Source organism: Nothoprocta perdicaria, unplaced genomic scaffold (genome assembly GCF_003342845.1).
Source record: "Nothoprocta perdicaria isolate Ctin4 unplaced genomic scaffold, notPer1 scaffold_23, whole genome shotgun sequence".
NCBI lineage: Eukaryota > Metazoa > Chordata > Aves > Tinamiformes > Tinamidae > Nothoprocta > Nothoprocta perdicaria.
Window position 1 is genome coordinate 694,457 of NW_020455455.1, and position 24,486 is coordinate 718,942.

Here is a 24,486-nt window from a genome sequence, read left to right on the forward strand (position 1 = left end):
TTTGGAAAAACAAGGTATTATATTAAATAGCAAGTGTTTCTGTAAATCACACTCTCTTTTTGGTACACAGAAATATGGACGAGTTCACAAATGTGGAAGAAGAGTAGATTTTTATTGAAGTTTCTTACAAGCTCAGTCAACTGATACAGAGTGATATCTACTTCCAATTTAGGTTTCACACAGGTTGTGTTCTTAAAAAATAGTGCAGAGAATCATTTAGCGACACAGAAGCAGCTGAACACCAAAAACATCTCTGGAGACAGAAGAAGATGAATCTGAAGCGGTCTAAACACYAAAGGGCTAAATGAGAACTYTCAAGAGATTCCCAAAAATAATGCCAGGAAAAACTCATTAYATTCGTTAGGGAATCCTAAAGCAGTTGACATAACCACAAAACCTCTGAATGAAATTTCATGTCAAGTTCCTAAAGCAGATGACGAAGAGGAAAGCCATAAAATGACTGGAAATTTATCAAAAAATGACTTGCCGAAAGAAAGGTATGAACGTGAATTCTCAGCTGAGATGGATGCTGCCCCAGTGCCTCAAGGTGTCTCTGAGACAGATGAGAGGAAATATGAACCACTGACACCATCTGAAAAGAATACTGGAGAACTAAACCCTGTTCTTGCAGAGGATGTTGATGGAAATGCCAGAACAGATATATTACCATCGTCACCAAGTCTTGAAAATGCTGAAAATGGATCAACRTACAAACTGCCTGAAGAAAAAAACAAGAATTCCACACTTACGCTAAATAATACAGGATTAAGAGAGATTTCTCTGCTCACTTTCCRAAACCAAAACTTAAAATATTTTGACCTATGCAACAATGAAATAAAATCACTGCACTCAAATATRGGTAATCTAATTAATCTGGAAGTCCTATTAGTAGAAAAAAATCAATTGACATCGCTGCCACCAGAACTCTCTTTGCTTCATAAACTAAAAATATTAAATGTCAGTCACAACCAGTTGTCAAGTCTCCCTAAAGAACTATCAAAACTTGTAAATATTAAGGAACTCTTCCTCAATCACAACAACATTGCTGAGTTTCCTTTGGCACTGGAAAGCCTTGAAACTTTAGAACTTGCTGGGAACAAGCTACAAACTTTGCCAGATACCATAGCTGACATGAGAAATTTGAACGTACTCAACGTTGATTCCAATCAGATCTTAATATTCCCAAAGGTTGTCTGCTACCTTCCTAACCTAGTAAAACTCAGTATATGTGAGAATTTGATTCAGAGCTTGCCAAAGGACATTAAAGAGCTCCGGAAACTCCAAGAATTTTCAATCAGTAGCAATAAGCTTCTGTTTTTGCCTGTGCAGCTTTTTCAGTTGACAAAATTAAGAGAACTCAGAGCTGATGATAACAAACTAGAGTTTCTTTCAGATAAAGTTGAGAACTTGCAAGAGCTGCGATTTCTAAACCTTGCAAAAAATTTATTCAAAAATATTACGGAGAATCTTTGCAACTGTACCATGTTGAAACATCTCATTCTCCATGATAATCAGTTAACCCAGCTCCCCGCGAATATTTACAAACTTAAACACTTAAAGGAGTTCTCCGCAAGTAGAAACCAACTGGRCTCACTGGATGAACAAATATCCTCTTTTAAAGACCTCTCCATAATAGACCTTTCAGGAAATGCATTGACATGCATTCCTGTTGAATTTAAAAACTGTATGTGGGTAACCAAAGCTGAYCTCAGCAACAACAAGCTCTCCCGGTTTCCCCATGCATTGTGTGCACTGTTCAGTCTTAAGTACTTAAATCTTAGTGGAAACTTCATTTCAGAAATAATACCTGGAATTGCTTACATTAAAAGTTTGGAGTATCTACATTTAAACAAAAATAAACTGCCCTCTTTTTCTGCCTCCTTGTGCAGCCTTGCAAAACTGATTTACTTGGATTTAAGTGAGAATGAAATCAGTAGYGTGCCAGCAGTGGTGTCTGAGATGAAGGCCCTCCAGGTGCTTCTTTTACACTGCAATAAATTTGACTTATTTCCTGAAGAATTGTGCTCCTTAAAGAGTTTACAAATACTCAGCCTTGCAAATAATCAAATAAAGAGCATTCCTTTACAGATTAGTAATCTGGAAGTGATTAAAGAACTAAATGTATCCAACAACCAGTTTGCATCTTTCCCTTCTGAAATATGTCATCTTTCATCACTGGAGAAATTGTCCATGTGTCAGATGAGTGGCTTGAAGGTAAGAGAACATTTCCTTTGAGGTAAGGAACACATACRTCGTGCACGCTGTTATGCTTCAAAATCATTAGTAGTAGACTCTCTTCTAACAGATGTAAAAGCTCTTGCATTTGAATAYACCCACAGAAGAAACATAGTTTGTAAAGATGCAAATCTGTATGTGRAATTACCCATTTTGAATATAAGAACTGGACAAAAATATTAGGATTTTTAAAGACAYGCAAACTCACTAAGAAATACTAGATATGAACATCATTTTATATAATGTGACTTAGGTATAACCTGAGGCTATATTTGGATGATCAGATTGGTATGAAATACTATATAGTTTCTGTTGGGGAAAAAAATGATACTGTACTGTCATGGTCAGCTGAAAGAGAAAATACTGTTTCTAAAGCAAGTACTAGTACAATCTTTGGCTCACATGAGAAAAAAAAAAGAAAAAAAAACAGCCTAAAAGGCTTTTGAATCTTTTTTAGCCAGAATTTGCAAAATCAGCATTTCATAAATTACTTATATTACTCTATATAATTTTAAATGTGGATATGATCCCTTCTAAGAGCCTACTTTCTTCAGACCCAGCAGCAGCAAATACCTTGGGTCTGTGTCTCAGGGAGCTGTAGCTCTGGTTTCCATGACAATCTGATGAATGTGAAAACAGTTAGAGTTGCTCAAAGGAAAATAGAAAAGACCAGGAAGAGAACAGAACCAAGTAGAAGAAAAAATTCATTTTGTTGTGCCTGAAAATACCCATAAAATAAAATGTGAGTGTTCTTCTGAAAGGGGATTTTGTTTTGAGATTCATCAGTGATAAGGACCAAAAGAAAGTCTCCTGAGGTTCCACCTATAGGCACATTGGTCCACTGCTGTGTGTTTTTTTTATTGCAATTCTATTATTTTGTCTAAAAAAATCCTTGAAAAATTCTATATTCAGCGWGAACACTTTTATCATGAAATAATAAATGAATTTTCCCTAGAACAGAATGTCATAAACTTTAATTTTTGGATAAAAATAATGGAGGCTGTTTTGCCTGCAGGAAAGAATACCTTTTGAACTTTTTACAGAAAACAAATAAATGTATCGACACCCATGAATAATGCAGCAATTGTTTTATTTCTTTATTAGTTAACACAGCTTCCAGAGGAGATATCTAAACTGATTTGCCTCAGAGAGCTTGACATATCTCATAATGCATTAAAGGAAATTCCAGATGGCATAGGGGAGCTGGAATATTTGATCCATCTRATTGCAAATAACAATGATATCAGTCAGCTCCCCCAAACCATTACTTCCCTAAGAAACCTACAGCAACTTGACCTAAGTGGTAAGTATCAGGCATCGGATCCCTTAGTAAAATCTAAGCAKGAGCTAGGCCCCTCACCAGGATGAAGGTATCACAGGAGAATATGACTGTGAAAAGGGGACAGAGGAAAATGCAGCTTTCCAGTTTTGAATATAGGCCAATGCCAACCCCAACTTCTGCAGGCTTCTGTCTCACTTTCCCACTGTAGAAGCCTGTGAGGTCAGTGCCATAGGCTATGAACGCGAGCAGTGAACAGATTCCTGTTATCTTTATTGATCTTGCAGTCAAATCCTGAAACAGTAAGTTCCTTGAGGCAAAAMCTGTCTTCCCTTCTTTATGCAATGCTGAGCTCATTACCAAATTAAAAAAAGAACTCGCTTCACCAGGTATGTTGCAATCTTCTTTAGATTAATATGATGCAGACATAATTAAGCATTTCTATGTATTTCCCAGGAAATTGCTTGTTATCTTTGCCTGCTGATCTTCACAAGCTTCCGTTGCTGACTGACGTAAACTTTGATGGAAATGCTCTGTTTGAACCGCTGCGAGAGGTGTGTAAAGGGAAGCAGCTATATCCCATTCTGTGCTACCTGGAAAGTGCTCGTGAAAGAGATGGTATGTTAAGAACAAGTATAGTATTGGGCATATAATTAAGAACAAATATATTAATAAATATTTTGGTGCATTAAAGGTAGCTAGTGCAGGAGCTGTTGAAATTCCATTTTGTTAATTTTCATTGTACTGCTTCTGTTTCTTTTCCTTCCTGATTTTGGTTACTGTCAGCAGTGTTTACATTAGGGTTAATGCTCATGTACTTACTTGGTAGGCATCAGATAGCCTGAGGAATCAGCAAGGATGTATGTGCATCCTGATTGTACAAGGGTTTGCATATAGAGACATAGGCTTAAAAAACTGTACTTGAGAGTTAAGATTATACTGTTGCAATAGTACAGTTTTTTTTCAGAAATGGAAGTTGACAGCCAAACCCAAAATTCAGGTCTCAGAACTGTATTTGTACCAGAAAACGAAACAGACGCAAATAAATGAAACACCCACGTAGATCAGTTCTGCTCATCCAGTAGTGTCATCTGCACTGACAATAGAACAGCGTGTCACTCCTTTCTAAGCTCCCTTTTTTCAGGTCTTGAGAATCCCAAATCAAAGCATCTACCTATATCAGGGCTTCTCTATGGCCTTGCCGTGCTCCTACAGCTCCCACAACAGAAAAGAACCAACTTTTATTTTTTTCTGGCATTTCCCTCACTCAAACATCCTGAATTGCTTAGTATAATATTATTCTTATATTAATATATGATCTCATCCAAATGTTCTATTGTCCTTACTCTAGCAACACCCATTAATCCCAGCAGTACTGGCTCGTTGTCCTCCTATCTGCACAGCTCAGCAGAACATCTTACACGTTGTCTCACACCCGTTTTCCAGATTTAGGCTTGGAGTGTTACCTACATCCCTGTGCCATCCTTCTGCTTCAGGCTGCCTCTCTAGCTGCTTTGCCAGAGTCCTGTCAGAATAAAAGAAATAACTTAATGCCTCTCGACATCAGTGCGTAACTGTACTGGTAAAAAATTGCCCAAACAGAAAATACTGGTCAACATGGTCGCTCAAATGCGACCAAAAGAAAGAACTCACAACTAATAACCCAGGCAACCGTGACCAGTTACAAATGATAAGAGAGAGAAAACTTAAAAAACAAGAGAAGACATAAGAGGATATAGCTGTTAGAAAGCAACTAGAGAGGTAACTGTGSGGTGGACATGTTTCCAAAGCCTGAAGCCTGATGGCTCATTCAAGATGAAGACTATAGTAGTAGTTGTCCTCTTCAGGAACCCCAGGCAAGCTGATACTGAAGCACTGGTAGGAATTGTTTACGTCTGCTTTCCAGCTTGCTTGTGCCTCTCAGTACATTATTCCAGCATACTCTAAAAATAAAGACCCTCTGGAATGGTGCAATGGAAGCCATCCATGCCACTGTCCATGGAGTCTAGGGAGGCACAGCTACTGGGGGTGTCCCATGACATCCGTGACACAGCATCGTCTCTAGTGACCTCTGCGATTCTGCCTTCCCTGGTAGCAGAGATCACAGAGAGGCATCTTGCAAGCAAAGGTAAAGTCAGGAGTTTCATAATGTGTGCAGGAAAGGAGGCTACAGTAACAGCATTTTCCTGCTGTGTCCTTGTAGCCATTTCTAAGCAGTAAGCTCATTGAGAAAAGTGCGGCATCATGTGCTAACCAAGGAGGTGGAGGTGACCTTGGAGATGAACAGTGAAGTGTCACCCCTACCCAGTGCCCACGCTGTGCCACCAGCGTGTGCACATCCCGTATGCACTCCGTGTCCGGAGCGGTCTGTCCCGATCACAGCAGCCACCCAGCCCCTCTGCGGCTCCCAGGAGTTCCTGCTGCAGGAGAAGCCTGCCTGCATTCCTCCCACCTGGAAATGAAGTGGTCTTGATGGAGCCATGGATAGGCCATTCCAAAAGGGGTTGTCTGGATTTTACTGCCCTGTTGTTATCCCTGGCTCTGGAGGTTGCCCACATGRAGGAGCAACTGGTGCCTGTCTCATGCGAAGTCCGTAAACTCCACAGGTATTTTTCTGAGCCCAGAGTAAGTCTTCCATAGCTCGATGAAGAGGATTGCAGCTGCGTTTTACCCACCCTGTGCACTGTAAATGCAATGAACCCTAATCCTGCCAATTGTAACAGTTACCTTGAGAGAGATGCCTTTGCATTCCTAGCATGTACGAGCTATTCAGGCACATGGAGTTGCTTTGATCATGTGCCTCTTGCCTGGTTTTGAGCTGAATCATGATTTAGATGGTTACTGTGAAAAAATGTTGTCAAGACAGTACCTCCCTACCCTGCCATATCCATAATGTGGGACGGGGTCCAGAAGAACAGCCCGCACTTCCTTGCTCTGCTGTCACCAGCAAATGGAGCTTGGAGCTGTGCTGCTCCAAACTCAAGGAGATGCAATCCCAAAATGTGGCTGTGGTGACACGGGAGACTTGTCTTTGTGCCAGAGACTGCCGTTGGGTTGGGTTGGTGGCTGGGCCTCCCTTAGATAGTGATCCATCTCCTCCCCAACAGGCTTGTCAGGGAGAGGAGGGCATGATGCCAGGATGGCGACACCGCCTTAGAAAGTGGTTATCTGGTAGTTGGGAATATCCTGAAGCGGGTCAACAGCTCTTAGGAAACATCTGTTAGACAAGATACACCACATTACTTAAGCAAGGATTCTACTTTTTATGTTTCTATTTAGAGAAACTGTTGCAGGAGATAATGGAGGTGATTGCTGAYAATGTTCCTCAGGAAGATTTTAAATTCTTCTGCCAGAAATTGCAACTGCGTCATGCTGACATCGAGTCTCTTGAGGAGAGCAGGTTAGATACAAATTCACAGAGTCACAGGATCTTGTTATTTTATTTCCCAATTTTCTTTGCTTTCTATCTCGTGAAATTATAAATTTTATTATCTATCTCAATTATAAAATTTATGTGTTTGTTTTTGTTAAATGAGGAGAGGTATGTCTGTGTAAACCTCAGCATCTCCAAATCTTAGATTTTTTCAGACATTTCATCTTCATAACTCTTTTCCCATCAGGACTGAGGAACTGCAGGAGAAAATCATCACAGCACTGAACATCTGGAGAAGTGAAAACCAAGTCCTGACTTCAGCTGAAATGGTAGATAAGTTGATCAGAATCCTCGTAATGACAGGCATGCATTACCTCACCAACAAAGTGACTGCTTTAAAACTCTATTCACAAGCAGTAAGATTATAAATACATAATGTACAGAGGGTACTTAGGATAGGRATGAAAGGTGGTGGTATTGTTCTTTTCTTTTATTCCGTGACAGTTATTATCACTTTGAGCATTGTGTATCTTGAGAAAAACTTGGTTTGTTTTTACAGAGCAGCTCAGCATCTGGTATTTATCTTCTAAAAAATGAATGTAAAAAGAAAAATCAAAAGATACACTTTTTTTTTTTCATTGCCAAAGTGAGGTAATTTTAATATATTTAGAAATTCATAAAGTGCTGTAAAATTGACAGTGCATTAAATCTATTACATCAAATTGTTTTGTGGCGATATTGCCAGTTTAAAGTCTTGAATGCCGTAAAAAAAAAAAAAATCCTTCATGGTTTTACCAGGTTGTTCAGAACATGGTTCATGTCTCTAGTTCCTGATCTCCGGGCTGAACCTATTTCATGTTGAGGGCTCTATCCCCGAATCCCAGAAGGGCTGCGGTTGGAAGGGGCCTCTGGCGCTCATCTCGTGCGACCCCCTGCTCCAGCAGGGACACCTGGAGCCGGGGCACAGGGCGGCATCCAGGCGGCGCTGGAGCCGTGTGGAGCTCTCCAGCATTCCCGGGAATTCCCAGGCATTCTGGAGCACACGGTGAGCTCCAGCAGGGTGTTACCCTCCTGCCTTACCCGAGCAGCGTGTGGACATCGCGAAGAAACGGCCCCTTTCCTGGTAAYTGCAAAATGTGGGAGACACGTTCAGGAACCAGGAGCTCGGCGGCGCCTCGCGCCCTGCCCCGGCCTCGCGGTCACGGTCCCCCCGCGGGCGCCGCACTGCGCATGCTCCGCTTCACCCCGCGGCGGCGCCACGCGGCCGCCATGGCAACACCCCCTCCTCCCAACGGCCGCAACGGCCGCGCGGGCGGGCCCGCCCCCAGCGCCGCCCGCCCAATGGCGCCCCCGCACCGCCCGGCAGACGCCGTCACCCCGTGGCGCGCGCGCGCCCATTGGCTCAGCCGCCGCGCGGCGTCACATGGGCAGAGATCAGCCCAGCGGCGGGGGCGGGGCGGCTGCCGCATGTGCCCCGCCCCGCGCTGAGGCGGCGGCGGCGCAACCGCCACCGCCACGGGCAGCCGGAGCCGGAGCCGCCCGCGGGAGCCGCCCGCCCGTTCGCCGCGGCGATGCTGAACCTGCTCGATGTCGGCGGCTCCCTCCTGGAGCGGGTGGCCGTGGGCAGCCCCCTCTCGCTGGCGCTGGCCGCCTCCGCCTTCGTGCTGAGCCTCGGCTACCTGCTGCAGCTCGGCTACCGGCGCCGCCTCGGCCCCGGACACGAGGTACGGCCGGGGGCGCGGGCGGCRGCGCCTCGGGGAGCGCCGGGCGCCGCTACCCTGCGGCGGCACCGCGGGGCGGGGGAGGGTCGCTAAATCCCTCGGTTTTCTGCCTTTCAACTCTTCAAATTATTTAATAATAATTTCCAAAAAGCTCTGTGTATAAGGTCTCTATGTATAATAGTTCTTGCATGGTTGTTCCATCGATTTATGGTGCTCTGAGGAAAACTCCATGCTCACTTCTCCCTTTCTTCCTCAGAACTACCCACCCTACATCTCGTCGAGCATTCCCTTCCTTGGACATGCCATAGCGTTTGGAAAAAGCCCCATTGAGTTTTTGGAGAAAGCTTATGACCAGGTTTGTAACCCCCTTGACCACCAGAGCAGCTGCTGAATTATTTTTGCTTATCTGTTAAGTTCTCTCGCCTGGATCTGCTTAGAGCAAGTTCAGTCTCATTAACTGACTTGAATATGGTATGAGGCATGTGCTGTAGATTTTATTTTATTTTATTTTATTTTATTTTATTTTATTTTATTTTATTTTATTTTATTTTATTTTATTTTATTTTATATAACTTGCAATTTTTTTTTAGTAAAAAAGAAAGCAACCCATTTGCTGTCTCATGAAACTCAGCTAGGATGTGTCTTTGGGTAATGTTTGTAGTTCAATCTCAAGAAGCTAAAAAACCTTTTATTACCTTCTTTAATCCCACTCTTTACTAATCTGTTTGAGACCAGGTTGGAATGTAATAATCTACCTTCTCTATAGATTATTTAATGGCATTAAAGGCCCTTTGCAATAGGAAGAATGCTGGTGCATGAAAGCACAGCAATTTAAATAGTCCCAAAGGAAAAACAAACTAACTAATGCACTAGAGCCTCGATTGCAGTATAAAGTATTGATCTGCTTCACAGTGCCTAAAACTTTGAAGAGTCACAGGCTTAAATCTGTGACTGGTTTGCTCAGAGAAAGGCTGAGATGAGGCTAGATAAGGATCTCCTGGAGATGACACTTACACTTTATAATCTTGTTTGTCAATTAGCAATGTGTAACTTCAAACCTACAATTTTTTAAGGCAGTGTACGTGAATTGCTGTAGGCTGCATGTCCTGTAGTCTGTTTGCCAGTTTTCTGGTGTCATTAATCTTTCATTTAACCTCCATTTTTTTTTCCCTCCAAATTAGGTGAGTCTTACAATTGGGAGAAAGATGATTATTTATTATAATGTAACATGTATTAGTTATAATGTAACACATCACTATACTGTTAGATATCACTGTATTGAACACAAAATTTAAATGTGGCTTAGAATATTCRTATCCATGTTATACCTCTAGCCACTTCTTAGGGGAATAGTGACTTGRTGCCGGTGTCCTCTGTCCTTTCTTTACTTTTTCTTCCTTTCTTCCTTATTGCTGCTTACAATGACACATCCAGCACAATATGTAGGTGTGTATCTGATCAATAGAAGGTGGTCAGTCCCCAACCACATTGCAGAAGTTGTTGCACTAAAATAGTGTTGTCATATATCAACCTATATCTTAGGAAAGGCTGCACCTGACAAGATTGTGATTTTATGCTTACAATGAACTGTTGTTCTTTTCCTTCTCAGTATGGGCCTGTGTTCAGTTTCACTATGGTTGGCAAGACATTTACCTACTTGCTGGGCAGCGATGCTGCTGCTCTCCTCTTCAACAGCAAAAACGAGGATCTGAACGCGGAGGACGTGTACTCCAGGTTAACCACCCCCGTCTTTGGCAAGGGAGTTGCCTACGATGTCCCCAACGCGGTATGTGTTTGAGACAKACGTTGAATGGAGCAGCAAGTGCATTTCGTTCCCAAGCAGGGAGCCTCTGCAGTGGTKGTTGTTGTTTGTGCACGGCTCTCACAGCGAGGCACGCTGCAGGTGGCACATGATCAAGATTGAACACGTCTGTGCTGCTTGATTTATTATTGGGCTGTTCATCAGTTCTGATGCTAATTCTTGGTTTTGAAACCATCTGGTTYCATGATAATGGTAAGGCTGATAAGTGAGTCATTTTTTCCTTACGTTACAGAGTGTACAGTTTACTTTTCCCTTGAGAACAAACTTAGGCTTTCCTTTTGGGAGAGCTCAAGAATGGTTTTTTTTTTTTTTTTTTCATTCATGCCATATTAATGTACATGCATTTGAAACTTGACTTCGGAAATTTTGTCTTGCTTGGACAAGAATCAGTCTTTTCGGATGTGTTTGCAGAATATGCAATCTGCGTGGGTCTCAGAGTGGCACGTCACATTTCTGAGCTAAGTGTTTGTTGCCTCCTTTTGCCACTCTTGCTGTTTTAAATGTGTTGCTTGTCAGGGTAGGCAGACTCTTAAGGGCAGGTGTCTGCTGCTCACTGAGTAGATCTGCTCCCCTGTCYTGTCTAGGATGTATTGGCTCTGACAGGCTCTCTGGCTTGCAGAGGAGCCTGGTGGCAGGAGCGCTGCTGGGCTCTATCTTTGGATTTTCAGTTGTGGCTTTGTGCAGGTTTTTTCTGCAGATGCCAGTCACTTGGTCTGCCCAGCCATCAAGACTGCCTCCTTAGCTTAGTGTTCGGTAGAAGTTTCTCCCTTTGCAGGTATCCTTTGGCAGGGAAACACAGTGATAATTGTCCTTTGAGTTACTTGGCTTAGGGTCTGAAATCCCCAGGCTGTTTTCCGCTAGCCCAGCACGGGCTGGCCTGTCCTTCCTTGGCACCTTGCAAATGTGCCTGTCTCGCTGCTCATGGCTTGTGTACCCTGTTGCACTGTTGAAATGCAGGGACTCCACTGCATTCAGAAGCCTGAAGTATGTGGGAAGCAACCAAGTAACCTTTCTTGTGCACCTTCTGTTCTGTGCTTGTCTTTACAGAACATGCAGGGCCTTTGGTAAAAAAATGACCGATTTTGACCTGTTACTCAGGATGCAGCGTAGTTCTGGAGAGTAGATGCCCTAATCCATAAACAGGACTTAAAAATTAATAGAATAGTTTTCTGAGAAGGTGACACATGAACCCATTGTTCTCTGTGAATAATTGGCTTATTTTTACCAGGAGATTTATTAGTTGTAATTCTGTATGTAGAAAAAGAGCAAGTTCAGCAAGCTGTGGAGCTGAGCACTGTCCTGGGAAGCAGTTTGCTTCCTGTCTCAGTTGCTCTTCTTGGGCCAGGAGATCAGTGGGCGCTATGAAAGAAAGGTGAACTTCTAAATGAGAGGTAAGGTGCTATAACATGAGAAAAGGGGGAAGAAGTAGGCGGGGGATGAGCAAGAAGGCTGCAGAACTGAAACTGTGTCCAGACWTTGCAGGACAGGTCTCATTAGCTTTGGGATTATGTATATAGTTATTAATTAAATGCCAAAAGTGTATTCCATATGTTGACTCCACATGCATTTTGCTTCTTCATTGTTAAAACCTAGCACAGAAAAGAATTAATTATTTTCCTATTTTGGTAGGATGAGGAATTTGCAGTTCTTAAGCTAGTACTTTTGCTTGGGAAATGAAATAGGTGAAACATAGAAAGTTATTTAAATCTCAGTATTTGCTGAATCCTTCCAATCCTATCATAATTTTTTATTTTTTGTATGTTGTTATCGCGCAAATAGTAATAAATTGATTATTTACATTAATAAGTGTTACCACTTTCTTTGTTCTTCTAGGTGTTTCTGGAACAAAAGAAGATGCTCAAAACTGGTCTGAACATTGCCCAGTTCAAACGGCATGTGTCTCTCATTGAAGAAGAAACGAAAGAGTATTTTAAAGCATGGGGAGAGAGTGGAGAAAAGAGTAAGCAAGATCTGTGCAGGAACGAAGGCCAATGCAGGATGTGTGTGCGTATGTGTGTTGTAAAAGTGATTTACTGCAGCAGTGTTAAAGGACTAAGAAAATGATTTGGGCTAAACTCTACTAGACATAAGGAGAAACATGCAAAATAAGGTAAAATTTAAGGCTTTGTGAGATCTTAGCTCAGGTGTCAAATACACTGCAGGTGTGTGTCCRTAGGGTGGGTGAGATCAGGGTGAGATGGGTGTGCTGGTGTAGTGGCACAGCTTGTGTTCAAGTTGCTGGGGTACTTGGCCACCATGGTTGTTGTTTCTGCAGCTTCCCGGGGATCAGTAGGCAGCTGGGTGAGATTCGTCTTCTCCTYCCCGCCTGGCTCTCCTTGCTGGGCTCGTTGCTCCTGGCCATTGCAAGCCAGCGGTGAAAGGAAAAGTTGTGCAGTATTCACCAATTCACCAGTTACTGGCTTGGTTGCCAGTAACTAACGGGCTGCCTGTGGATTTGCAGTTCAAGTTTAGGTCCTTCTTGGTGTCTTTTTAGGTATGGTAAGGATTGAACTTCTGCGTGGTTTGCCTTGTATGCAAGGATTGATAGCTTTCCTTGAAATATGCCTAGGAAAAGGTTGAAATCAGCAACCTAGTTTAGTTATTAGGAGAGTCTGACAGACATAAAGTTGTTCAGATTTTTCAAGGAAAACAAGCTGAAACTTTAAATAAGGTTACAAATCAGTGTTTATTTGGTAACTTTTCTCCTACACAAAATAAACCTAACCTGTAAGGCTTCCTGTCTTTCCTGAGATGCATTCTCACTGTTCCCTTTCAAATCTTTCCCCAGACCTGTTTGAGGCCCTTTCAGAGCTTATCATTTTGACCGCGAGCCACTGCCTGCATGGGAAGGAGATCAGGGGTTTGCTGAACGAGAAGGTGGCCCAGCTCTATGCCGACCTGGACGGGGGCTTCACTCATGCTGCGTGGCTCTTGCCGGGCTGGCTGCCCCTGCCTAGCTTCAGGTGAAACAGCTTAAAACCTTTCTAAGTGTTTTATGTGTTATTTTGTATGAAGTTGCTAATACCGATGCTTTGAATTGCAGACGCCGCGATCGAGCGCACAGGGAAATCAAGAATATCTTCTATAARGTCATCCAGAAACGTCGGAGCTCAGAGGAAAAAGAGGATGACATCCTCCAAACTCTCCTCGATGCTTCTTACAAGTAAGCAAAGGGGTCGGACACTTGCTGTTTTATCTCGGCTTGTGTCAGGAGCAGCGCAGCCAGCAGCACCAGGGAGTGACGGTGCCCCCGTGCTCGGCGCTGGGGAGGCCGCCCCTCAAACACCCTGCTCAGGTTTGGGCCGTCGCTGCACGAGGGACACGGAGGTGCTGGAGCTCCTGGTCCAGAGGAGGGCAGCGGGGCTGGGAAGGGGCTGGAGCAGAGACCTTGCRAGGAGCYGCTGYRGGAGCTGGGGCTGTTCAGCCTGGGGGAGGCTSTGGGGAGACCTCACTGCTCTCTGCAGCTGCCTGGAGAGCTGCAGACAGGACATGAGGGAACAGCCTCCAGTGGCACCAGGAGAGGTCCAGGTTGGACGTTAGGAAGGATTTCTACCTGGAAAGAGCCGTGAAGCTCTGGAACAGGCTGTCCGGGGAAGCAGCGGGGTCCCCGTCCCTGGCAGTGTGTGAGGAACATGCAGAGGAGGCCCTGGGGACAGAGGTTAGCAGGGGTGGTGCTGAGGGGCTTGGGTGATCCTGATCCATGATCCTGAAGGCCTTTCCCAACCCTAACGATCCCACATGGACTCTGTAGATGACTGTGCCCTGGCTTTGTGGCACTTAAAGGCCCCTTCCCAGCGAGGCGCGAGCGGGTTGCGCCGGGCGCGTCCGGAGGCTTCGCTGACATCCGTGCCTTGGCGCAGGGACGGCCGGGCGCTCTCGGACGCCGAGGTGGCGGGCATGCTCATCGGGCTGCTGCTCGCCGGGCAGCACACGTCCTCCACCACGAGCGCCTGGCTCGGCTTCTTCCTGGCGCGCGACAGGGCCACGCAGGAGCGCTGCTTCGCCGAGCAGAGGGCCGTGTGCGGGGAGCACCTGCCGCCCCTCTCCTACGACCAGGTCGGTGCCCGCGCTCCCGCCAGCCCCACAAAGCCCTGACCCAGCCCCGGACGCTCCGTTTCCTCCGTCTCCTCCTTCCCCAGACGCTTTGCAACYGGCTGCTGTTTTCTGCCAGTGTTGGCCAAAGGAGCTTCGGTTCCTGTCAGCTCTGTTAAAACGACCAGCAGGATCTTTGTATTCCCACAGAGGGAAAAAAAACGCGCAGTGTGAGCTTGCTCTCCAGCCAGACATTAGAAAACACGTGTGGGACAGTGCGTAACCCTGCTGGCCAGGGCATGGCTTAGTTGAATTACCTGAAAAAGCAGAAACACAAGGCAGCTAATGAAGTACCTGTAAACATGAGGTGCTTATTCTTTGAAATTAAGTAGGATGAAGTGTCTTTTTGTGGACGCTGCATAAACTTGACAGTATCTTGATATGTCATTATTTCCTTTATGTTTGCAGCTGAAGGATCTCAGCTTGCTGGATCGCTGTTTGAAAGAAACTCTAAGGCTGAGACCTCCTATCATGACGATGATGAGACTGGCCAAAACCCCGCAGGTGAGCGCGACTGCCGGGCATGGCCTTGGTGCATGGAAGTGGCGCCTGTCGCCGGGAGAGGCCGGGGCCTTCCCCAAATCCCCCAGGGACAGGTGTGAAGCCAGCCTGTAGCCTCAGCCCTCTGCATTCCCTGTGACCAGTAACCGGCCCATTAGGGAATTGACTGCAGCCGCCTCGTCGCAGGCTCAGGAGACGTGGCCGGGGGGACCTCGGGGTGCAGGGATGTGTCCTGGTGCTGTCCCGGGGCTGCTCTGGGGAAGGAAGCATCTGGGAACCCCATTCCCAGCTTCCCTCAGCCACTCCCAAGGCTTCTTGCAGGCTGGGAGGGCAGCTCGGGGAGCTGGGTGGGAGCCGACCAGCGCATCCCACGGGGACCTTGTGCAGCCTCAGGAAGAAGCTGCTCTCATGGAATCGTCTTCTCCTGAACAACTGATATCCCCCAGGTTCAATTGGAGCAACTTCATGGGAGCTAAAGACCAAATCCAGAGGCAGTTACTAAAGGCTTCTGAAGAGGCTGCCTGTGTTTTTACTTTGCAAGGGTGGTAGTAACTGGTGAAAGTCTTAATCTATAAGTCAAAGTCTCACAGTGGGATTTTGAGTATTGCTTCAGCAAGAGAAAAGGGAGGATTTTCTTGTAACCCCGAGGTTCTCTTTGCCCTGCAGACTGTTGCTGGCTATAACATCCCCCCGGGCCACCAGGTCTGCGTGTCCCCCACCGTGAACCACAGGCTGAGGGACACCTGGAGAGACGCCCTCGACTTCCAGCCCGACCGGTACCTCCAGGACAACCCGGCAGCTGCCGAGAAATTCGCCTACGTGCCCTTCGGCGCCGGTAGGTAACGGGAAGGGGGAACCCGGCCGTGCGCGGTGAGCTCGGGCCTCCTGCTGCTGCCTGGGGCTTCCCTTCCTGGGGAAGTGGCCGTGGAAGAAGGCACTTGTGCTTAGCAGCAGGTGTAAGCAATGCTTGGAGGAGCAATTAAAAGGATGGTCTGGTTAGCACGTGTCACATTTAAATTACTCAAGTGTCAAGGTGAAAGCCTGTTCATGYAGCCCATAAAATACAAGTTAATTACAGGTTGTAAAAGAAGTCATTTTGAGGTCGTAAAATGCAGCTAGAGATTTGTAACTCAGGGATTTGCAGCTAGGGCTGCAGTGCAGCTCCCGGGATTAGGAACTYGGTACCGCTGCCTAAATTCCCCCTTTGCGGGGAGAAGAGAGCGGTGGGATCCAACTGGGCCRTGTTGTGGGAAAACACAACTCGGCTGTAACTACAGGACGCTCCCGGGATCAGGGCTCCCTGGATCCCTTGGGCAGTTTGGAAAGGAGCGACTGCAGCTCGTGGCAAACTCCAGGGTCYGCTTAGTTCCTCGGAGCCCGTGTCGGCGGAGGAGCTTTGGTAACGGCTGTGGCTTCCCTTGCAGGCCGCCACCGCTGCATCGGGGAGCAGTTTGCCTACGTTCAGATCAAGACCATTTGGTCGACTTTGCTTCGTTTGTATGAATTTGAGCTCATCAATGACTATTTTCCAACTATAAATTACACAACAATGATACATACCCCAAATAACCCAGTGATCAGATACAAGAGGAGGGTGCTTTAAGTTCCAGCACGAAAACCTCATCTATTTAAGTTGTGTCAACTAACAGACTTTGGAAGAAAACTGTGACAAAAATGAACTGTTCCATCTAATGAATATGAAAGCAACAATACTYGACTACTATAAGCGTATTTAATTTGTTTTTCCATGCTTTATTAATGCTGCTGTATGTAATTGCTTGTTTTACAACTTTGTTGCTTTTCTTAAAAAAGAAAACTGACTTTTCTATTTGTGGAACATTTTTAAAGTGCATGCCCTCCCTTTCCTTAAAGGTGAGGAAACAATTCCTACAACCTGGAATCTCTGTTTCTGCAAAAGAGTAAAAACTTTTCCCCCGGTAAGGAGAGAGGCCTCTGTGTCCCTTGCAGCAAGTGCCGGGTGCCCAGAGCCCTGCGCGCGCTGCCAAAATACCGGATTGGTCTGAGAATTAAGTGACTTTCCCCGCCTAACTTGATGCTGCTGTACCTGGCTTGGGCTCAAAGGCACAGAATTTTCTAGAAATAATTCTGGAAATTGGTACTTTGTAAAAGGCTGATACAAGTATGAGAAGCGACAGCCCGGGGTACAACCGCCTTGTCTTCTCTGAAGAACTGTGTAGATCGAGTGGTCAAAGGAAATGAAATGTGAATGCTCTCTGTGCTGGCTCCTGTAGSATTGTTACATGGTGTGTGTTCAAAGGTGATAGATGGGAATAAGCTCTGGTTCAAAGAAACTTTGATTAAATCTCTCAACAAACCTCTTGGGGAGTTTTTCTGTACTCGTCAGCCCTTCAGGTGTTTTAGTTGTGAAAACCGTTTCTGCCTCTGTAATTCCGGTTTCGGTATTACAGGTATAAAGTTAGCCCCACCTGGAGCTTTTCCTTCCGTTCAGCGGTGCTCACTCCAGCCAGAGCTTGCCCAGTTTGCCTGGTCTAAACCTACATCGGGCCCCCTCTTAAAAACAAAGTCTGTCTTTAATCAGCACCTGCTGCTCTAGGCCTGGGCCCTGGGACGAGGGTCTGCGKGGCAGGGCCATTCCAAACAGCACAACACTGTTAAAAGGATGAAGTTTTTATTTCAGTACTTTGACAAAATACCCATAAAATGCAAAACTTCTACCCTTACAAAAATAGGTCTCTACAAGTGAGATGCTGCCCGTGGGGCCGGGGCAGCGGCGCCGGCAGCCTGGCCGCCAAGCGCGGGGCCCGTCACCGCGCGGAGCTCCGCTTCCCTACCACACGCCTTGCGTCCTCGCAGCCGCTTCATAAATACACGCTTCATAAGTTAATCGTTTAAATTAGCATTCCACAAATATACAGGTCAGCGGGTGGTTTTGCTGTGCACGGGGGCCTATGTACACGGTGGCGGCGGCGGCCCCGCTCCGCTCGCAGTGGGTCCCGCCCGCGCAGAGCTGGGGAGCTCGCAGCGGGTCCCGTGGGGCAGCGCTGGCCGCAGGCACAGGCGGGAGYGACGTTATCTCCTCGTAGCAGAGTGCAGCTGCGTGTACGACGGGGCACCTGCCGGGGGCAGAGACTTGAGTCAGAACAAAGATTTTAATCAATCAGAATCACAGACTTGAAAGAAGGAAATGCTCATCCGCAACCCGCCTGGTGTTTAGATCAGTGAGCAAGAAGGGCAGATTTTGCACAGAATCTTTCAAGAAAACATTTCCCCAAGTAGAGGATTCTGTGCTAAAGCAAAGCTGGGACGCAGTAACTCTGGTGTCAATGATCTTCCCCCAGGCAGGTTGGATGAGTCGATCCCATCGGCCTGACAACTCTGCTGCACAGCAGGAAAGTGGCTGTTTGTGGGACAAAACGACTGTCAACCCCTCCACCCCCCCAGTCTTTGGGGTCCATTAAAGCTGCCAAACTGCTTGAAAGCCTCTCGACTTTCCTGGACCTTTAGCGAGAATGGCCTTAGGTGGGTACAGCAGTGATTTATAACCAGTATGAACTTGCAATAGAATTGGGTTGAGCTGAAGTCTTTTCAGAAAAGAATGGCTCTGCTTACACCCTTCTGAGGAAAGTTTTGAGGGGTTTCGCTCCAAAGAAGCTGCAAGAGCTTCTTTCCTGTGCGGGTGCCAGAGCCCTGGCACAGGCTGCCCAGGGAGGCTGTGGAGTCTCCTTCTCTGGAGATCTTCCAAACCCACCTGGATGCCGCCCTGTGCCCCGTGCTCTGGGTGTCCCTGCTGGAGCAGGGGGTTGGACTGGCTGATCCCTAGAGGCCCCTTCCAACCTCAGCCCCTCCGTGACTGTTCCCCATGTAGGTCAGCCTCAGCTACGCGCCGTGCCCGCACGCTGCAGGCGGAGGCACGTTCACAGCCTCCCGAAGCGGCTCTGCGCGTGACGCCCCGCGGCCGCGCGGCACTTGCCGGCGTGGGCGCTGCCCAGGCGCCGCTGCAGGGCCTCCAGCCGGCTCAGGTAGTCGCTCAGCGCCCGCTCYGGGTCGTAGTGCTGCAGCTGGGAGCAGGCGAACGGCAGCGGCCCCGAGTCGGCCGGGAGCCTGCGGAGACACGAGAGGAACGTGGCYGCGAAGCGCCAGGAGGAGGGCAGGTACCGCAGGCAGGGCCACCTTCACTGAACGCCTGGTGCGCCGCCCCATCGCTTACTCTCCCTGACCTTTACTGCCCACTGCCTCCCCCAGGAAGGCTGCCCTTCCCAGGGGAATTGCCTGCGTCAATCTGCTGCTCCGTTCCTTCAGGATCTGCTGCTCCRTTCCTTCAGGATCTGCTGCTCCCTTCCCTTGGGATGGAGACTGACGAGCAATTTCCTAGCGAAACTCCAGCAGGAGCAGCAGTAGATTCAGGATGGCTTCCCTATTAGGCTTGTGTGAAGTAGAGCACAGCCACCTCTATGGAATCCTGCCTCTCTTCCCTACTTTTTGCAAGCAAAAGCCAAGAGCAGCTAAAGTAGCTGCTCGATCCGTGTAAACAACTGTCTCTGCTGCCCCACGCCGAGCTCACAAACGTGCAGCTGCTCTGTCCACGGAAAACCAAAGCGCTGGATCCGCTGGCACCCGACGCCCGGACCCCCCAGCTCCCTGTGGAGTCACCAGAGGCCAGCACTGCTCTAAGCCCTGTGCCAGGGAAGCAGAGCCCTTTTCCCTGCCTTCCTCCTGCCCGTGTCCCAGCTCGGGGGGGCTGCCCAGGCGTTTCATGGAGCAGGTTGCGGCGCTGCCTCCAGGCCCCCGTGATTCATCCCAGCTCTGGGAAGTCCCGGCTGCACCAAGAGCCGGGAAGCTGAGCTCTGGGCCCGGGCCCCAGGCTGGGCTATGGGAATGGCACGTTCAAAACCTAGGAATCTACTCTCCTTACAGGAAAAAAAAAACCCTTATGGCATCTTGGCTTACAAACCTTCCTGATAAAAACGCTCGTGCATTTTAGTAAATGGAATTCTGAAAAGGGAGAAACATGTAAAACACAACATACTTATGCTGAAAATTTAYAGGAGATCTGGGATACTCCAGGTCTGATCTGGATCTGTAAGAATGTCTTTGTTCTCCATAAAGATCCATGCCAGCCGAGAACGAATCCGGCCGTAATTCATTACCTAAAAATATAAGCAGCATTGTCATGAAGAGCACAGAAAAAGAAAAGAGACCATTTTGCACTTTACTGGAAATTCCATGGCAGGTTCTCTGTTTGCAAGCCACAGATCAAGGCTACGTGTTAAAAGTCAGGCTGACTTTGCCCAGMCAAGAGCAACGTTCTCTGTCTCTGCCACTCGGGAGCTGGGAAAGAGGCCCCCAGAGCATGTGGGGAGCAAGGGATGGGTAAGAAAAACTCCTTCTCCCTAGGGAACTAGGAATACGAATCTCTCACGGGAAAGCCACTGAGGCAGGGCAGACTGTTAGGAGCAGCACAGAGGGAAAGTTGCCTTTTTCCCTTTGTGAATCCTGCCCACAAAGAGGCAAAACAAGACCGGAGACCAGGCGGGTACTTCAGGGTCTGAGCAGACCCTGGAAGCGACCAGGGATCCGAGAACTTCCCYCCTGCCAGCAGCTCCAGCAGAGGAGGGGGACGGCAGCCCGTTCCTCGGCCTGGGGCAAGGAGGGTTGYCCAGCCCCGGGCAGCAGCAGCGGCGCCAACGCAGCCCCTCTCCGCAGCCAGGCCGCCCTGCGACTCACCCGCGGCGTGGCTGAAGGTGTCCCGGCCCACGGCGGGCAGCCCAGAGCCCGTCACTCTGTGCCACCGACGAACCAAAAACCTCATCCTGCAGCAAGAAAAAAGAGAAAACAAGAAAGGAAAGAAAAAAAAAACAACATGTAAGAATTTCTTAAAGAACAAGCAAAATGAGTAGATGGGGTTTTAAAATGTGATGATTAGGTAGGGAACATCCTTATGTACATCCCTAGGCCCTCAAAAAGACCTTTGCCTTTAAAGCCTCCTTTCAGCCCCTCGCCTGCAGCTGCGGCCAGCGAGTCCCGGGYGCAGCAGGGCCGCGGAGCGGCCGCGCTCCGGCTCCCGGGGACAGCCGCGAACACGCAGCCCTGCGCGGCGGGAACAGGAGCACAGATTCACAGAATCACAGAATATTTAAGGTTGGAAGGGACCTCTACAGATCATCTAGTCCAACCTTCCTGCTCAAGCAGGCACACCTACAGCATGTGGCACAGGGYGGCATCCAGGCGGGTTTTGAAGACCTCCAGAGTAGGAGACTCMACAACCYCCCTGGGCAGCCTGTTCCACTGCTCTGTCACCCTAACAGTAAAGAAGTTGCTCCTCACCTGGAGACGGAACTTCCTGTGCTCCAGCTTGTGGCCATTACCCCTCGTCCTATCGCTGGCCRCCAGTGARAACAGCYTGTCCCMTTCCTCCCTGCATTCTCCCTTCCTGAACTTATACATATTAATCATATCCCCTCTGAGCCGTCTCTTCTCCAGAGAAAACAGGCCCAGCTCACTCAGYCTCTCTTCRTACGAGAGATGTTCCATTCCCTTAATCATCCTGGTTGCCCTTCTCTGGACCCTCTCCAGAAGCTCCAYGTCCCTCCTATACTGGGGAGCCCAGAACTGCACMCMGTACTCCAGGTGCGGCCTCACCAGAGCTGAGTAGAGGGGCAGAATCACCTCCCTTGACCTGCTGGCAACACTCCTYCTGATGCAAGGGCAAGGGCACCGTGTTCGGAACAGCAGCCGCCCCAGCGCCCTCGGGGAGCACCCGGGGCCCAGCCCCTCCTGAGAGAGGTTTTCCTGCCCACGTGGCCCCACGAAGACACAGGGGCAGCCTCTCCTTTTACCCATGGGCAGCCCCAGCCTCTGCTGCAGGCTCCAAGGGCAGGAGCAGCACACGCAGCCAGGGCCGGCCCTCGGGGGGACCCAGCACCCGGCAGGCTTCTTCAGCATTTGAGCTGAATTTCTYGTCCTTCATAAACCTCTATGATGCTTAAGCTTAAAAGCTTGACCTTCGGGAAAAAATAAGCTGCAGAAAATACATTTGTAAATAAGCACATGCCCTAGAAATCATTAGTAATCATTCTTTTCTCAAGTTATGGCTGTATCCAATGCATTTTATCACTAACAGATTACTTAATACAGAGCCATGAGGTTTCTCGACTAGAATCAGACTGCTGGGTACCTCAAACTCCTCACTCCTCCTATCACAGATTTTACCTACGCTGTGTGTTCAAGACATCAGCACAACACAGGCAGTGCCATCTCCAGGTGAGGAGGAACTTCTTTCCTGTGAGGGTGCCAGAGCCCTGGCACAGGCTGCCCAGGGAGGCTGTGGAGTCTCCTTCTCTGGAGATCTTCCMGACCCGCCTGGATGCCGCCCTGTGCCCCGTGCTCTGGGTGTCCCTGCTGGAGCAGGGGTTGGACTGGATGATCTCCAGAGGCCCCTTCCAACCTCAACCACTCTGTGATTCTGTGACCACACACAGTATTATGGTACAGAGTTGCTTTGTTTTCACGATTACCAAAAACAAAGCTTAAACAGGATGCAAAAGGAGAAGCTCTGTATCCAGCCAGAGAGCTGGAAAAGCTGCTCCTAGTCTGCAGGTCCACACGTGTGGGAGCTGGAGCCTCCCCGGGTTACCTGGAGATGGCCACGGACACCCTGGCCGCGGAGCGGAACCTGGCGCGGGCGTCGCGGCGCTGCGAGGAGCCCTGGGCGCCGGGGCGGGCGGGCTGGGCGCCCATGCGGGCCAGCAGGGCCAGCGTGGCCTCCTCGCACTCCTGGAAGCCGCCCAGCAGCAGCAGCAGGTACCTCTTCTGGTAGACGAGGGCCTTGCGGAAGCTCTCRGCCCGCAGGTACTTCCCGTAAACTCTCTGCAACGAGACACAAAGGCAGCGCCGTGAGCTCCGAGATCGGGATGCGGTTCGTGCTGTGGGAGCACGGCGTTTCTGTGATGGTTGGTGGCCACCAGCCATGGGCCCAACCCCAGGAGCGGGGCCTGCACTGGGCACACACGTCCCCAGCCTCCAGCCCTCGCCGGGACACGCGGCCTCCTCACTCCCTCCCTGGGGAGCAGGAGGCGCCGCACCTCTAGGCCCGCAGCTCCCACAACTGCCTTGGCACTGGTTTGCTTGGAGCAAGCACAGCAAACACGAAGGATTAGAGACCTAAACCAGACTGAGGACAGCAGCTGCAAGCAGTGTGCGGGCCGGGAAGTCCTCCTACCCTCAGGAGAGCGTTTTCAGAGTGGGAGCCCAGCTCCCTGAGGAAAGCCTCGCTCCGGAGCTCTGCCCTCAGCTTGGAGAGCTCGGCGTCCGCCTGCTTCAGAGCCCGCTGCAGCGACAGCTTCTCCCTCCTCCAGGCTTCCTTCTCGGAGGCARCCAGGGCATCGATGCTAACTCCAGCGTCCGAGGAGTATCTAGAAGACTGGAGAGGGAAAAAATAATCYTTATTTTGAACCACAGCTCTGTAAAGTCTGAGCTATGCCATTCTAGTCATTGATGGGCAGCAGAGGTGAAAGTCACTCAGAAAAAGCATCCAGTGAGTGGGTCTCACCCTGTGCCCGTGCTCTGGGTGTCCCTGCTGGAGCAGGGGGTTGGACTAGATGATCTCTAGAGGCCCCTTCCAACCTCAACCTGCCTGTGATTCTGTCTGAGCTCAGCCTGGTGTCCTAACACGATCCTCTCAGTGGATCCTATGGCCCCATGAGCTCGAGGGTACCTGCACCTCTTTGCTCAGCTGCCCGAGGAGATGCAAGGAGAAGCGGAGGGAATTTCCAAGGGAAGAGCAGTTAACAAATGGTGTTGGGTAAGAAGTGCCCACGTTTGGCACACAGCACGCAGCGAGTCAAGGTGTCCTCCCCACATGGCAAGAACAGGTCACATCTGTTTACTCTGCAGGAGGGAACCCCAAAGAGGCAGATGACTTTAATCACTCCCCCCAGGTGGCTAGGACAGCGTTAAGGTTGTTCAGAGCATAATGCATTTACGCCTGTATATATAGGGCTACGTCAGTGCCACTGAAGACATACGTAGTCTGCAGCGTGCCCCCTGTGCTGGCATCTCCGCAGCTCCTCCTCCAGCTTCATGGCAGCGTTCCTCAGGTTATTCTTCTCCTCGCTCAGGCGGCCCACGAGGCCCGTGAGCTCCGCGTTCTGCCTCAGCAGCCGCTCGGTCAGCGAGCGCGAGGGAGCCCCGGCCTCCACCTGCAAAGGSAGCGGAAAGTCAGGATCATCTGGATCACTGCAGAGGCTCCTGTGCACGGTGGCAACAACAACTTGGCATCCAGAGACAGGAAATGTAAGTGTACAGCCGCATTAGAGATAAGGTGAATAATTCTCCTCTATGCTTATCAAGTACAGATTCACAGATTCACAGAATATTTAAGGTTGGAAGGGACCTCTACAGATCATCTAGTCCAACCTTCCTGCTCAAGCAGGCACACCTACAGCATGTGGCACAGGGTGGCATCCAGGCGGGTTTTGAAGAC

General features: G+C 48.6%; 2 protein-coding genes across 3 annotated transcripts in view; one reads left to right on the forward strand and one right to left on the reverse strand.

Moving 5' to 3' along the window:
- The first annotated feature begins 70 nt into the window (after positions 1–70).
- LOC112947354 (lanosterol 14-alpha demethylase-like) lies at positions 71–17,064 on the forward strand. Of its 2 annotated transcripts, XM_026039421.1 has the most exons (14): positions 71–2,214; positions 3,340–3,538; positions 3,971–4,132; positions 6,794–6,914; positions 7,135–7,240; positions 8,865–8,963; positions 10,218–10,394; positions 12,264–12,390; positions 13,219–13,393; positions 13,474–13,593; positions 14,291–14,486; positions 14,931–15,026; positions 15,690–15,858; positions 16,448–17,064. In XM_026039421.1, exons 1-14 carry the CDS (start codon positions 457–459, stop codon positions 16,624–16,626), a joined length of 3,684 nt encoding a protein of 1,227 aa, XP_025895206.1. In that variant the 5' UTR covers positions 71–456; the 3' UTR covers positions 16,627–17,064. The 2 variants fall into 2 exon arrangements, with proteins under 2 accessions (XP_025895206.1, XP_025895205.1); XM_026039420.1 differs by lacking the exons at positions 71–2,214; positions 3,340–3,538; positions 3,971–4,132; positions 6,794–6,914; positions 7,135–7,240 and adding an exon at positions 8,453–8,611.
- Positions 17,065–18,028: 964 nt separating this feature from the next.
- AKAP9 (A-kinase anchoring protein 9) overlaps positions 18,029–24,486 on the reverse strand; it is an 82,165-nt gene continuing 75,707 nt past the window's right edge. Inside the window, exons 43-49 of the mRNA XM_026039366.1 lie at positions 24,029–24,202; positions 23,224–23,424; positions 22,639–22,871; positions 20,730–20,815; positions 20,032–20,152; positions 18,976–19,106; positions 18,029–18,118 (exon numbers count right to left, since the gene is read on the reverse strand). Of these exons, the coding sequence (XP_025895151.1) occupies positions 18,075–18,118; positions 18,976–19,106; positions 20,032–20,152; positions 20,730–20,815; positions 22,639–22,871; positions 23,224–23,424; positions 24,029–24,202 (990 nt within the window). The 3' untranslated portion in view covers positions 18,029–18,074. The remainder of the gene's footprint in view (positions 18,119–18,975; positions 19,107–20,031; positions 20,153–20,729; positions 20,816–22,638; positions 22,872–23,223; positions 23,425–24,028; positions 24,203–24,486) is intronic.